This window comes from Dendrobates tinctorius, unplaced genomic scaffold (genome assembly GCF_039654945.1).
Source record: "Dendrobates tinctorius isolate UK_male_01 unplaced genomic scaffold, ASM3965494v1 ptg000029l, whole genome shotgun sequence".
NCBI classification, from domain to species: Eukaryota; Metazoa; Chordata; class Amphibia; order Anura; family Dendrobatidae; genus Dendrobates; species Dendrobates tinctorius.
In genome coordinates, this window is record NW_027361697.1 from 42019384 (window position 1) to 42035289 (window position 15906).

Genomic DNA, 15906 nt, shown 5'->3' on the forward strand with positions numbered 1-15906 from the left:
AGTGCAGGGTTTAATCTGCTCAATTGAAAGCTCATGGAAGCTTTTCTGCTCTCAGCTGTTCACTGTTGGCCACTCCCCTCTCTTACGTATATATTCTGGGTCCTGGCAAGCACTCATTGCCAGAGCTAGCTTCATGCTGCATGATTGGAGATGGTGGTCGATAGTTGTTGTTTGAGAAGGCATATGGTGGATTTATCTGAGACTGCTGCTAGGTTTTGGGTGTGTGCTCTTTCTCCTACTTTGGTTTTATCCGATCCTCCACTCCCTGATGTTTACCTCTGTTGTTTATGTAAGTATATTTGTATGATTGGTATTTTTCATTATCCATGTTCGTATTACCTTGTTAGTCTGGTTGGTGTATTATGGTACACTACTACTCCCCTCTTCCCTGGGTGGTGGAAGGGTATAGACTGATGGCGGATTCAAGAGCTAGGGTAAGGTACGTGACCCCAGCGTCTTCACCATCAGAAGTAATCCGGGGAAAAAGGCGAGTTAGGGCGTTCCTAGCGTTAGGGACAGGGAAGGAGCCCATGATCCTGGGACTCCCAACAACAGAGTCGTGACAGAAGATGAGCATCTACCCAAGAATATTGGCACTGCTTAGCTCTTGTCAAACAATAGTGTTGGCCAACGGGAACCTAAGACCCATCATATTCATTAGATAGCTGTAAGCCACAAGAATGTTTTGACGACGGCTACATCTTCTAGGTTCTCCCTATGTATGAGTCCTCTTATCAACCAGAGAACAAAAGGATCAGCTACTGAAAATCACACATTCCAGATGCTTCTCTCCCTAAAGATCATATGGGGCATTGGTCAGCACGGTGGCTCAGTGGTTAGTACTGTAGCTGTGCAGCACTGGGATCCTGAGTTCAAATCCCACCAAGGACAACGTCTGCAAGAAGTTTGTATGTTCTCCCAGTGTGTTGGTTTCCTTCCACAATCCAAATAGGGAACTGTCCGAATGAGGACAATGAAGATGATGTCTGTTAAGTGCTGTGGAGTACTGTATGATGGTGCTATATAAGGAAGCATTTTAATAAATAACATTAGACTGTTGGCTGATTCCGAAAATATTTTCAAGTGTGGATGACTTTAGCCATGTGTATGGCCTGTACTTAAGTCATCAATGCCGGCGGCAAACGGCTCAGTTGTGGAGCTGCACAACACAGGTCGTAGCTGGGTGTGGCATATAAATGCCCTATTCAAATCAATAGATGGTGGATATGTAGTGCCCGGCTGCTGCCATAATTCTATTGACGTTGACTGAGCAGTTCTGTCCACCACTGGTATTGGGAATGAAAAGAAGTGTTAAAGTCTCGGACTGTTACCTTTTAGCTTGATTATCAGAGCCTGGCAGACCTCAAGTCTGTGCTGGTTTTGAAAGCTATAGAAGAGCCTTTTCCTGTGAATTTCTGTCATTTTTATTGCATCTTTTTTCTCAAAAGCTCTCCTTTTTTATATATATAAATTGAATTGTTTTGGATGTTAAAGGTAAAAAGGTTTATTTTTTTAGTTAACCAAAAGGTTTCAAAATGATGAGAAATGAATTAAAAAAAAAGTTCAAGTTCATGGTAAGGAGGCCAAATTTTTCATTGGGAGTTATTGCAAAGATGATGGTGACATTCTCTTCAGTGGATATACTTCAGGGATATCTTTATGAAATGTTTTAGGACTTTATGTGGCTCAATGTCCTGGACTATGATGGCTTTCCTGTTTTGTAATTATACTGGAGTTTTGGTGTTTTCTACAGAACTAGGTTTCCCTTTCAGGTCCTCCAGTTTTTCCTGGCCTCTCCTGATGACGGCAATCTTCCTCTAACTCCTCTTGGTGTAGGAGAGTCCCCATTTTCCTTGAGCTCCTGCCAACTCATTGTTTTCACACCATTGTCGTTAGTTGAGACAACTTGTTCTAAAGATACGAAGCAGGAAATGACCAGCTTTCCGTATTACTGGGAAAGAAATGTTTAATGTTGGCTGCTCCTGACTGTTTTCCGCATGTTATTATTTCTGTAAATTCCTTTCTAATTACTCAACAGTGAGATCATTGGACAACAACTGTAAAGTTCAACTGCGCGCCCCTACACCCCGTAATCATATATCCTCTCAAGATAGACGATATTGGTAGATCGCATATGCCAGAACAATATCAGTGTTGACTGTTGTCTGATCTGTCCTTTACATGCAGATGATGTGTAGGGATTGGTACAAACCAGTTCAGCACATAAGTGATAAAGGGGTTATCCAGGACTGTTTTCTTTTATCCCTACGGAGCAAAGCACTTATCTGTAAATAGTTGATAACTACCTGTCTGTTCTGCCCTGCTCCACTGACCGCTCCTGCCGATGGGAGAGATTCTCCTACGTCCTATCATGTCACAGGGTATCACTGCCGTGAAACAAGTGGAAGGGGCAGAGGTTATCTAATATTCTCCGAGAATCCCTTTAGAATGTAATCTCTGCCTATCCGCTGGGACTGGCACCCTGAATGTAGTCGTATGTGACACTCCAAACATACGTCTACTGTCCGTAAGGAGGCCCTGCGCTTGGGTCCTGGGTTCAAATCCAACCAAGGACAACATCTGCAGTGAGTTTGTATATTCTCCCCGTGTTTGCGTGGGTTCCCTCGGGGTTCTCCGGTTTCCTCCCACATTCCAAGGACATACTGATAGGGAATTTAGATTGTGAGACCCAGTGGGGACAGTGCCAATAATGTCTGTAAAGCGCTGTTGAATTAATGGCGCTATATAATTGAGTATAATAAATAAATAAATAAATAACACCCACCTGGACTTTGATTGTTAACCCCTTCATGACCCAGCCTATTTTGACCTTAATGACCTGGCCATTTTTTGCAATTCTGACCAGTGTCCCTTTATGAGGTAATAACTCATGAACGCCTCATCCTAGTGATTCTGAGTTTGTTTTTTCGTGACATATTGGGCTTTATGTTAGTGGTAAATTTAGGTCAATAATTATTTCCGTTTATTTGTGAAAAAAATGGAAATTTTGCGAAAATTTTAAAAATTTCGCAATTTTCAAATTTTGAATTTTTATTCTGTTAACCAAGAGAGTTATGTGGCAAAAATAGTTAATAAATAACATTTCCCACATGTCTACTTTACATCAGCACAATTTTGGAAACATTTTTGTTTGTTAGGAAGTTATAAGGGTTAAAATTTGACCAGCGATCTCATTTTTACAACAAAATTTACAAAACCATTTTTTTTAGGGACCACCTCACATTTGAAGTCACTTTGAGGGGTCTATATAGCAGAAAATACCCAAAAGTGACACCATTCTAAAAACTGCACCCCTCAAGCTACTCAAAACTACATTCAAGAAGATTATTAACCCTTCAGGTGCTTCACATGAACTAAAGCAACGTGGACGGAAAAAATGGACATTTTAATTTTTCCAACAAAAATTTTTTTTAGCATCAACTTTTTCATTTTCACATGGGTAACAGGATAAAATGGATCCTAACATTTGTTGGGCAATTTCTCCTGAGTACACCGATACCTCATATGTGGTCATAAACCACTGTTTGGGCGCACAGCTCAGAAGGAGCGCCATTTGACTTTTTGAATGGAAAATTAGCTCCAATCGTTAGCGGACACCATGTCGCGTTTGGAGAGCCCTTGTGTGCCTAAACATTGGAGCTCCCCCCACAAGTGACCCAATTTTGGAATCTAGACCACCAAAGGAACTTATCTAGATGTGTGGTGAGCACTTTGAACTCCCAAGTGCTTCACAGAAGTTTATAACGCAGAGCAGTGAAAATAAAAAATCATTTTTTTTTCCTCAAAAATGATTTTTTAGCCCGCTATTTTTTATTTTCACAAGGCTAACAGGAGAAATTGGACCACAAAAGTTGTTGTGCAATTTGTCCTGAGTACACCAATACCCGATATGTGGTGGTGAACCACTGTTTGTGCGCATGGGAGAAATCAGAAGGGAAGGAGCGCCATTTTGGAATGCAGACTTTGATGAAATGTTCTGCGGGCGTCATGTTGCGTTTGCAGAGCCCCTGATGTGCCTAAACAGTAGAAACCCCCCACAAGTGACCCCATTTATTTTGGAAACTAGAACCCCCAAGGAGCTTATCTAGATGTGTAGTGAGCACTTTGAACCCCCAAGTGCTTCACAGAAATTTATAAACGCAGAGCCATGAAAATAAAAAAATCATTTTTTTCCTCAAAAATGATTTTTTAGCCCACTATTTTTTATTTTCCCAAGGGTAACAGGATAAATTGGAACCCAAAAGTTGTTGACCAGTTTGTTCTGAGTACGCTGGTACCTCATATGTTGGGGGGAACCACTGTTTGGGCGCACGGCAGGGCTCAGAAGGGAAGGAGCGTCATTTGACTTTTTGAATGGAAAATTAGCTCCAATCGTTAGCGGACACCATGTTGTGTTTGGAGAGCCCCTGTGTACGTAAACTTTGGAGCTCCCCCACAAATGACCCCATTTTGGAAACTAGCCCAGCTAAGGAACTTATCTAGATGCATAGTGAGCACTTTGAACCCCCAGGTGCTTCACAGAAGTTTATAACGCAGAGCCGTGAAAATAAAAAAAAAATTTTCCTCAAAAAATGTTTTTTTAGCCCGCTATTTTTTATTTTCACAATGGTAACAGGAGAAATTGGACCCCTAAAGTTGTTGTCCAGTTTGTCCTGAGTACGCTGGTACCCCATATGTGGGGGGAAGCCACTGTTTAGGCACACGTCGGGGCTCGGAAGGGAAGTAGTGACATTTTGAAATGCCGACTTTGATGGAATGGTCTGCGGGCGTCATGTACGTTTGCAGAGCCCCTGATGTGCCTAAACAGTAGAAACTCCCCACAAGTTACCCCATTTTGGAAACTAGACCCCCCCAAGAAACTTATCTAGATGTGTGGTGAGCACTTTGAACCCCCTAGTGCTTCACAAAACTTTATAACGCAGAGCTGTGAAAATAAAAGATCTTTTTTTTTCCAGAAAAATAATTTTTTTATCCCCCAATTTTTTATTTTCCCAAGGGTAACAGGAGAAATTAGACCCCCAAAGTTGTTGTGCAATTTTTCCTGAGTGCACTGATACCCCATATGTGGGGGTAAACCACTGTTTGGGCACACGTCGGGGCTCGGAATGGAGAGAGCACTGTTTGACTTTTTGAACGCAAAATTGGCTGGAATAAATGGTGGCGCCATGTCGTGTTTAGAGACCCCCGTGATGTGCCTAAACAGTGGAAACCCCTCAAATCTAACTCCAACCCTAACCCCAGCACACCCCTAACCCTAATCCCAACCCTAATCATAACCCTAGCCACAACCCTAACCCCAACACACCCCTAATCCCAACTCTAACCCTAACCACAAGCCTAACCCTAATTCCAACTCTAACCCTAATTCCAACCCTATCCCTAATTCCAACCCTAGTTCTAACCCTAACCCTAATTCCAACCCTAACTCTAATTCCAACCCTAACCCTATTTCTAACCCTAACCCTATTTCTAACCCTAATTCCAACCCTAACCCTAATTCTAACCCTAATGGAAAAATAAAAATATTTTCTTTATTTTATTATTTGTCCCTACCTATGGGGGTGATAAAAGGGAGGTTTATTTACTTTTTTTTTATTTTGATCACTGTGGGAGTTTAAAACAGTGATCAAAATAAATGAATGAATCTGCAGCATTGCAGATTCCGGCGGGTGCACTGCGCATACGCCCGCCATTTTCCAAGATTGCGGCGCCCATGATCCGGGACAGTGGGACACCGGGAGCCAGAGCGAGACTCGGAGGGTACCGGGGGGGAGTGGAGGTGATCGGACTGCGGGGGGGGGAGCAAAGGGAAAGGGAGGGGGAGCAGATCGTGACGGCGACGGCCGATCACTGCCGTCAGTCCGTGGCGGGGGCCGCTCGCCCCCGCCAGATGGTGTGGGGGGGTCAGATTAGTGTCTCCAGCCATGTCCGATGCTACTGCAGCATTGGTCATGGCTGGATTGTAATATTTCATCAAATTTCATTGATGAAATATTACTGTCGCTCTGATTGGCTGTTTCACTTTTAACAGCCAATCAGAACGATCGTAGCCACGTGGGGGCTAAGCCACCCCCCGTGGTGAAGCACAAAGCCTCCTGTGTATGCGCAAGTCGGGTGACCTTTCAGTGACCCCGGTCACCCGACCCGCAGGAGGGTGATTTATACCATGACGCCTACGTAGGCGTCATGGGTCGTATTGGCACAGCTTTTCATGACGCCTACGTAAGCGTCATGGTCGGGAAGGAGTTAATATCTCTTCAATGAAGAAGCAAAATTTCAAATAATAAAGCTGTATTCCTCTGCAGTCACTATTACATTGCGTGTCCAGCACAAATTGAAACATTTTTTGAAAGATCCTCAAGCAAGTCTGATGATCCAACAAAAACATTATAGAGCATACAGTGGGGGAAATAAGTATTTGATCCCTTTCTAATTTTGTAAGTTTGCCCTCTGACAAATACATGAACAGTCAATAATTTTAAGGGTAGGCTAATTTTAACATTGAGAGATAGAATATCAAAAATAAAATCCATAAAATAACCTTGTATAAATTCTATAAATGTATTTGTATTTTGCAGTGAGAAATAAGTATTTGATCCCTCTGGCAAACAAGAGTTAATACTTGGTGGCAAAACCCTTGTTGGTTGCACAGCAGTCTGACTTTTTTGTAGTTGATGATGAGTTTTACGCACATGTCAGGTGGAATTTTAGTCCACTCCTCTTTGCAAATCATCTCTAAATCATTAAGATTTTGAGGCTGTCGCTTGGCAACTCGGCGCTTCTACTCCCTCCATAAATTTTCTATGGGATTAAGGTTTGGAGACTGGCTAGGCCACTCCATGACCTTAATGTGGAAGGAGGTTGTCACTCAGAATTTTACAGTACATGGCTCCATCCATTCTCCAATTGATGCAGTGAAGTAGTCCTGTGCCCTTAGCAGAAAAACACCCCTAAAAGATAGTGTTTCCTCCTCCATGCTTGACAGTGGGGATGGTGTTCTTTGGGTCATAGGCAGCATTTCTCTTCCTCCAAACACGGCCTGTTGAGTTAATGCCAAAGAGATCAAATTTTGTCTCATCTGACCACAGCACCTTCTCCCAATCACTCACAGACTCATCCAGATGTTCTTTGGCAAACTTCAGATAGGCCTGCACATGTGCGTTCTTGAGCAGGGGGACCTTGCGGGCACTGCAGGATTTTAAACCTTTACGGCATAATGTGTTACCAATGGTTTTCTTGTGACTGTGGTCCCAGCTGCCTTGAGATCATTTTACAAGTTCCCCCTGTGTAATTTTAGGCTGATCTCTCACCTTCTTCATGATTAAGGATACTCCACGAGGTGAGATTTTGCATGGTGCCCCAGATCAATGTAGATTGACAGTCATTTTGTATTTTTTCCATTTTCCTTACTATTGCATCAACCGTTCTCTTCTTGTCACCCAGCATCTTATGGTTTTGTAGCCGATTCCAGCTTTGTGCAGGTCTATGAACTTGTCTCTGACATCCTTATAAAGCTCTTTGGTCTTCCCATATTGTAGGGGATAGAGTCTGACTGGTTAATTGGGTCTGTGGATAGGAGTCTTTTATAAAGGTGACTATTTAAGACGGCTGTCTTTAAAGCAGGTAACGAGTTGATTAGGAGCGTCTAACTGGTCTATAGGAGCCAGAACTCTTTATGGTTGGTAGGGGATCAAACACTTATTTCTCACTGCAAAATGCAAATAAATTTATACAATGTGATTTTCTGGATTTTATTTTTGATATTCTATCTCTCAATGTTAAAATTAACTTACCCTTAAAATTATAGACTGTTCATGTCTTTGTCAGTGGGCAAACTTACAAAATCAGCAAGGGATCAAACACTTATTTCCCCCACTGTAGATGCAGCATATGAGAAGTTTAGAAGTTGTAATAATTAAGGATTGCAGTCTTCCTTTTTGGTAGTAGGTAATGATGTGGTAAAAGATGTGAGAAGGGTCAACACTTTGCAGAGACATCTGTGGCATATAGAATATACAGGAGATACTTCAATGTCCTTCTTTCTCTCCAGAAGCTGTTTAACCTATTAGATACCTGAGTGAATCATAAACCAGCCAAATTAATTACTTGCCCTAATAATATTTACTTTATAAATTAACATTTGGGATAAAATAGGCCAGTTGGAAATGTATCTAATATGGGCGATTTTTTAAATCTATCTTGGGCATGGAGTAAGGTGACCATGTTTCAGACTTGATTCTATTAGAATTGTAAACTGAAAAAAAAGATTTATATCTTGTATAATTATACAATGTGCTTCACCAATCCAAGCTGTAATTTACTGGTCACTTCCAGAAACTAATCTTAATCTTAAATTGCTCTTTAGGATTCTCTTCTCTTTTGTCCAGACCAACTCGCGATATCTACAAACTTGGACTCTGACGTGATCTCCCCTCTAGTGGAATGACTGTGATAGCTAGGGTTAAGCATTGTGAAAGAGCTTGGTTTAAAAATAATAATCAGTTATAAGTATGGACCCACTTATGGTTAAAATTGATTGACAGGTTCTCTTTAATGGTCCTTTGTTATTGGTATTCTTTTTTTCATTCAACGTTTGAATTGATATGCAAGTGAGGCTGAAGAGTTAAGGCTCCGTCACACACAGCGATATCGCCAGCGAGATCGCTGATTTTGTGACGCCTCAGCGATCTCGCCAGCGAGATCGCTGTGTGTGACATGTATCAGCGACCGGCCCCCCCGCCGGGTATCGCTGATTGCGCTCGAACGTTCTGGGCCGTTTTTTGATCGTCGGTCTCCCGCTGGCCAGCGCGCATCACTGCGTGTGGCAGCGAGAGACCAGTGATCAGCAACGCTGGACGCTGGTTTCCAATGTAAACAGCGAGTATCTAAGAGCCGCACGTCTCTTGGTTACCCGCTGTTTACCTTGGAAACCAACTTGCTTGCTGGTCCTGATCGCTGGAGGGTCTGTCTATGTGACAGCTCACCAGTGATTAGCCTAACTATGCCCAGTGATCCCATCCATGTCGGATCGTTGGTGGGATCGCTGGGACATCGTTATGTGTAACGGGGCCTTTATAGTAGATTTGAAGCCTCTGTCACTCCAGCTCTACTCCTCTCCCAGCACTACCTCCTTCTGCTTCACTACCAGCCTCTATGCTTTGTGACGTCAGGAAAAGGAGCCATCAGTAATAGAGTGACAGGCTTTAGATCTATAGTAGATTTTCAACCTAATTTGCAAATCAATTCAAATGCTAATTTCTCAGAAACAGAGGAATGGACTGGCCATGTATAGGTATTCTGGACTTGACTTTGAAAGAGCTACATGTGTAAATAAATATATTGGTGGTGAAATCCTGCTGACAAATTCCCTATAAGGAAAGAAACATGCAAAAGAGTTGAAGGCACCACCAATAAGATGGATTACTGCCTTATTTTATCAGCTGACATGATCCACAGGAAAGCAGGAAATGTATTAAATGGAAAGTGTAGGGTTGTCCATTTTTCTAGCCGCAGCACTTAGGTGCCTTGATGTGCCTCTGACCTTCGTCATGCTGGATAATTTTTCTTACTTTGTTCATGACGGCAGGGGGAAAGTTATTGTTATGATTTGTGTTATGGAAGACTATGAGCTAAACCTGGTGAATAGTGTCATGAGATCATGTAAACACCAGCACAATGTATACTATATATGTAACCACAGTCATTCTTTTGTTGCCTTCACGGGGTGAAAGGATTGTACTGGAGTGAATGTATTTTTCCTACCCTGCATTGTGTGCTTCCTCTCTGTGGGAACACTGTCTCTTTTCCCACTCCTTTCTCCTTTCCCCCTCATTTCTGTTTTTCCTCCCCTAATCCGCTTGGCCTATCTTTCCAAGCTTGTCATCCAGTTGTCTCCATCTCAGCCTGTCCAAGCCTCGATTGTTATTGTGCTCTCTTTTTTTTGGGCTACTGATGGGGACAAACTGTTCTGGAGTTTTATTTTGTGGCTCCAGGGTGGATGGACGAGACTTTTCAATTTCAGAATGAAGTGGCTTCTACAAAGGACAAAGCATGTCAGGAGAGCCTGTGAATGGAGAGAGGAATGACCCAGTTGTCCCTTAGCCTCTTTTTTTTTCAAGCGTTGTGCTATGAATTGCTAATGTGGATGTGTGTGTTCTGTGAAGGCGGTAGGCTCCCAAGAACTCGGTTTTGATTCAATACATTATTATTTTCTATTGCTTTGAATGTGTTAATAATAAGCATGGAGAAGAGTGTAGGCATCACGATATACACTCATCAACAGTGAATTTGCAACACCAAGAAAGAGAATTTGTGGAATCATTAAAAAAAATTGGAAAAATGATTACACTTGTTAATGACATGAAGATGATGGAAAAATGGAAGCAAGTTTTTCAAAACATCTCAGTTTATTTAGTATCGAGTATGGGTGCCACTTGCAGTAATCCCCGCACTTACACAGCTTAGCAGTAAACAATGAGGTTACTAATGGTTGTCTGACAAATGTTCTGCCACGCTGAATACACTTGGGCTTGCAAATTATCAAGATCCGTTGCTGGCAGCTCCCTTTAGAATTGCTGACATCACATCACACATGTGCTCCATAGGAGAGAAGTCTGGCGACGCTGCAGTCCATTTTATAACGTTTAGGTCAGGCAGCCTGCTTATAGAACAGCAGCATGAGCAATATATAGCTTGGAATTATTGTGTTGAAAAACAACTCCTAGGACATTTTCACCTTCCTTCGTGAAGGTCTCTTTGTCGCTTTGTCCATGTAGCCTCCAGACCAATCTCCGGCTATCATTGCATCTAAAAAAGCAGGGTTCATCACTAAAGAGGATAGACCTCTAACCCAACCTCCATATCCATCTTGCAAAAAAATCCCTGTTTGGGCGAGAAGAACAGACAAATCGCGGCACCCTAAGTGTGTAAACACAACATTGTAGTCTTTAAAGGGTGCACAATTTTATGCACTCACCTGATAGAAGACTAATATGGCTTTAGATTGTGTATCCTCAAAAATCCTTCCCTCTGGGATACTTTTCAATAGACAGGGCTTGCAGCTTGCCTCGGGTGGATCCAAGTGAAAGTGCCAGATTCAGGCTCACACAGGATGAGTAAATCAAGAAAGGCACATCCAGTCCATGAATGGCAGCGCTTCCCAGGACTCACATCCAAAGATGATATTTCAGTTCTGAATTTTATACTATTAGGGTTTGTACTGTGTTTTTATGATACCTGATGAAGGATATACACTGTATCCGAAACGCGTTCTATCTCCTCTTTTTTAACCTATCAAATAAAATATGAAATATCATCTTTGGATGTGAGTCCTGGGAAGCGCTGCCATTCATGGGCTGGATGTGCCTTTCTTGATTTTTCCATTTCCATCTTGCGCTTCAAAAGTGATAGTCTTTGAGAACAGTGGTGTGAAGTCAATGGAGCACCTCTAGCTGGACATGTGGCTCAAAGACCAATTTGTGCAAACACCTTATGGTGATTTGCGTATATACATGAATACACAAGTTTTGCCTGTAGAAGGTGCAAGATCTGCTCCGAAACGCATAGCAAATAAACATTTATAAATCCTTCAGTGTTTCCTTTTTGACTGGATGACCCTGAGCAGTGCTAAGTAGATCACCTGAGAAACATTTCTTCCTTCATCCCATACCTGGGCTCACACTGGGATCCAGCCAGTGGAGCAGCAGCTAATAGGATCACACATCCAGCCCAAAGCAGTGTTGTGTCTGAGATGTACAACCACCACAGGTGAGGACCTGCACAATCTTGTAATATTACCTGCGCTTTCTTTTCTCCCTTTCAGTCTCCTAGGATGTAATTCATCTGGACCAAGGGATTTAAATTAATTTAAATTAGCTAAGTTTTCCCTCACCATCTTCTCTGTTTATGGATAGTGTGGATTCTTTTATTCCTTCGATAGCACCTTGAAGATCAGTTGATGTTACAATTGTTTTCATAGAGAATGCAGATGCAGAATTACAATTTAAAAGTTCGGCCTTCTCAACATAATTTTTGACCACTTCACCCTTTTCATCTTGTAAAAATCATATAGCATCTTTAACTTTTTTTTTGCATTTGACATACTCCCAAAATCTATTGTTACCGGCGTAGAAAATCACATCATCATCAGCCGCACATGGAGCCACACTGCCAGGTTACAAAACAGCACATCTCCAGGAACTTCCTGCTCAACGCCACCCGGCTTGGGACTATGGGATAGAGGATTTGTCATGGGTATATGGGCACAGGACTATGGGATAGAATGTGTGATGGTACATGGGCACTGGACTATGGGATGGAGGATGTGTGATGGGTACATGGGCACTGGACTATGGGATGGAGGATGTGTGATGGGTACATGGGCACTGGATTATGGGATGGAGGATGTGTGATGGGTACATGGGCACTGGACTATGGGATGGAGGATGTGTGATGGGTACATGGGCACTGGACTATGGGATGGAGGATGTGTGATGGGTATATGGGCACTGGACTTTGAGATGGAGGATGTGTGCTGGGTATATGGGCACGAAACTATGGAATGGAGGATATGTATGATGGGTATATGGGTACATGACTATGGGATACAGGATGTGTGATGGGTATATGGGCATTAGACTATGGGATGGATGATGTGTGATGAGTATATGGGTACTGGACTATGGGATAGAAAATGTGTGATGGGTATATTTTTGGCACAAGACTATGGGATAGAGGATGTGTGATGTATATGGGCACGGGACCATGAGATAGAGGATGTGTGTTGGGTATATGGGAACTGCCCTTATGGGATGGAGGATGTGTGATGGGTATATGGACACGGGACTATGGGATGGAGGATATGTATGATGGTTATATGGGCACGGGACTATGGGTTAGAGGATGAGTGATGGGTAAATGGGCACTGGATTATGGGATAGAGGATGTGTGATGGTTATATGGGCACGGGACTATGGGATGGAGGATATGTATGACGGGTATATGGGCACGGGACTATGAGATGAAGGATGTGTGATGGGTATATGGGCACTCGACCATGGGATGGCGAATATGTATGATGCGTATATGGGCACTGGACTATGGGATGGAGGATATGTATGATGGGTATATGAGCACTGGACTATGGGATGGAGGATGTGTGATGGGTATATGGGCACTGGACTATGGGATGGAGGGTATGTATGATGGGTATATGGGCACGGGACTATGGGATGAGGATATGTATGACGGGTATATGGGCACGGGACTATGGGATGGAGGATGTGTGATGGGTATATGGGCACTCGACTATGGGATGGTCGAATATGTATGATGCGTATATGGGCACTGGACTATGGGATGGAGGATATGTATGATGGGTATATGAGCACTGCACTATGGTATGGAGGATATGTATGATGGGTATATGAGCACTGGACTATGGGATGGAGGATGTGTGATGGGTATATGGGCATGGGACTATGGGATGGAGGATAATCATTATAATTTGTTATAACTAACCACAGTTAGTTACTATGCCCGGGCAATGCCAGGCTCTTCAGCTTGTTCTTTATAAATATATAGTACCTTTATAAATAAATATATATATACTGTTTGTATATACAGTATATATATATATATATATATATATATATATATATATATCTCCAATATAAATGTAAATTGGAAGGCTGTTTGGCTATGGAAAATATTACAAATGATGTGAGCATTCTCTGTAGAATGCTCTTGTCAGGTGATTGTTGTTTTAATAAAGTTTTTGAAAATAATAAACAATTAGAGCACACAGAGAGAAGCGTTCATGGTCACCATTTAATATTATGCTAGTTTGATCACTAGCTATAAAAATGTGATTCTTCGTTGCGTTTCTTTCTATAGGTTGAATATCACCCTTTTCAGAGGCCACAGGAGCTGGTGGAATATTGTAAGAAAAATCATATTGTATTTGGAGGATACTGTCCTCTGGCAAAGGGCCAAGCACTGACACATCCAGTTATTCTGAGGCTCGCAAAACAGTATGGGAAGACACCAGCTCAAATTTGTATACGTTGGAGCATCCAGGTAACGTCATTTGTCTCATTTTATAAGTGACGTTTTATCAGCGATTAGTAATAAAGATGTCAGCTACAGATTTGCAGCTCCTGATTTATAACTTCACAGTTGTTAAAAGTGAGGGAAAATTTGTAAAACAGAGGCAAGGAAAAAGTTGAAGAATTTGCCTCAACAGCCAATCAGATCAAAAGAGACTCAAAAGTAAAATCTGGTTGCTGTGGGCAAGTGTTTCACTTAAATGTTTTACCAGTTTTAATACATTTTCCCTATGAACTCTTATTTCATATGTGAATGCCGAAATATCTAGGAGGATATTTATTAACAAGCTTCACAGCAAAAATTACCCCTAAAAATGATTTATGAAATATGCCTTAAAAATGATAACTGTAATTAAAGAAGATATAACCAAATACTTCGAAATTAATACCACAAAAGAATCCTCTCCGGGGATAATCTGGCTAGCGCATAAAAAGTACATTACTGGCTCCTTAATTAAATTAGCAGCCACCAGAAAAAAGGCCAGAACTGATCTGCAAACCAGATTAGAAAACAAACTTGCAAAACTAGAGTTAAGGCCCCATCACACACAGCGAGATCTCTAGCGAGATCGCTGATTTTGTGACCCAACAGCGATCTCGCCAGCGATATCCCTGGGTGTGACACGCATCAGCAACCGGCTTCCCTGCCGGGTATCGCTGATCATGCAGGAGTGTCCTGGGCCATTTTTTGATCGTTGGTCTCCCGCTGGCCAGCACGCATCGCTGCGTGTGGCAGCGGGAGACCAACGATCAACGAGCTCCCAGCGCTGTAAGCAGTGAGTGTCTGTTTTACAGCTCTCCAGCGATCATGTAGCGAGGCACCAGCGATCCTGACAAGGTTGCATCGTTGTCGGAATCGCTGGTGCATCGTTTAGTGTGACAGCACCCTTAGCTAATTAATATCCACCTCTCTTTATCTCTCTACACAAATCCAGGACACAAAGCTCCAGCTGGATGCTATACTTACCACTAGGACAGAAAGAGCTTTGACTTGGACCAAAGTCACTTTTTATAAATATGCCAACAAACCCAGTAGAATGCTAGCATGCAAATTATATGCGAGAGAATCATTTAACACCATTTCCTCCATAAAATACTCTACTGGTAAGGTGTTGGCTCGGCACATCCAGACACCATCTATAAAATATTTCAGAACTACTATCAGAACCTATACTCCACACCGCAACCACCTCCACCTCAACTTCTGCAAAATTTCTTACATGATCTTCGACTTCCCAAAGTTTCAGAACCAATGGCCCAGCAACTTAACTCAGATATCACTGTAGAGGAAATAACTTTAGCTATGAAAAATTTAAAAAAAGGAAAAGCCCCTGGACCTGACGGGCTTACGGCTGCATATTATACAAAATTTAATGAAATCCTAACACCTCATATTAAGCTTTTGTGATGCTTTTCTACATGGTTCACAAATGCCCCCTGAATTTTTTGTCGCCCACGTTACAAAAATACCCAAACCCAAAAGAGACCATCTCCTCACTAAGAATTATAGGCCCATCTCTCTCTTACATATAGATTTAAAAATTTTCACAGCAATTATCATCAGCAGATTAAATGAGTCACTGCCTGCCCTCATCCATCGAGACCAGGTGGGATTTATACCCCGGATAACATCCGACGTAACCGCAATGTCATTCACATTGCAAACTAACGCAAAGAACAGCTACTACTCCTTGCCTTAGACATTGAAAAGGCCTTTGACTCGTTGTCATGGACTTATCTGTTTACAGTCCTCTCTAAATTTGGCTTTACCCCTGAACTA

The 15906-nt window shown here is 42.2% G+C and overlaps 1 protein-coding gene across 3 annotated transcripts in view; it reads left to right on the forward strand.

Annotated features, from left to right (window-relative positions):
* Positions 1 to 15906, forward strand: part of LOC141085975 (uncharacterized oxidoreductase ZK1290.5-like) — a 187328-nt gene that overhangs the window by 82068 nt on the left and 89354 nt on the right. For all 3 annotated transcript variants that reach the window (XM_073571667.1, XM_073571665.1, XM_073571666.1), the window contains exon 6: positions 13915 to 14097. In XM_073571667.1, coding sequence (XP_073427768.1) covers positions 13915 to 14097 — 183 coding nt within the window. The remainder of the gene's footprint in view (positions 1 to 13914; positions 14098 to 15906) is intronic.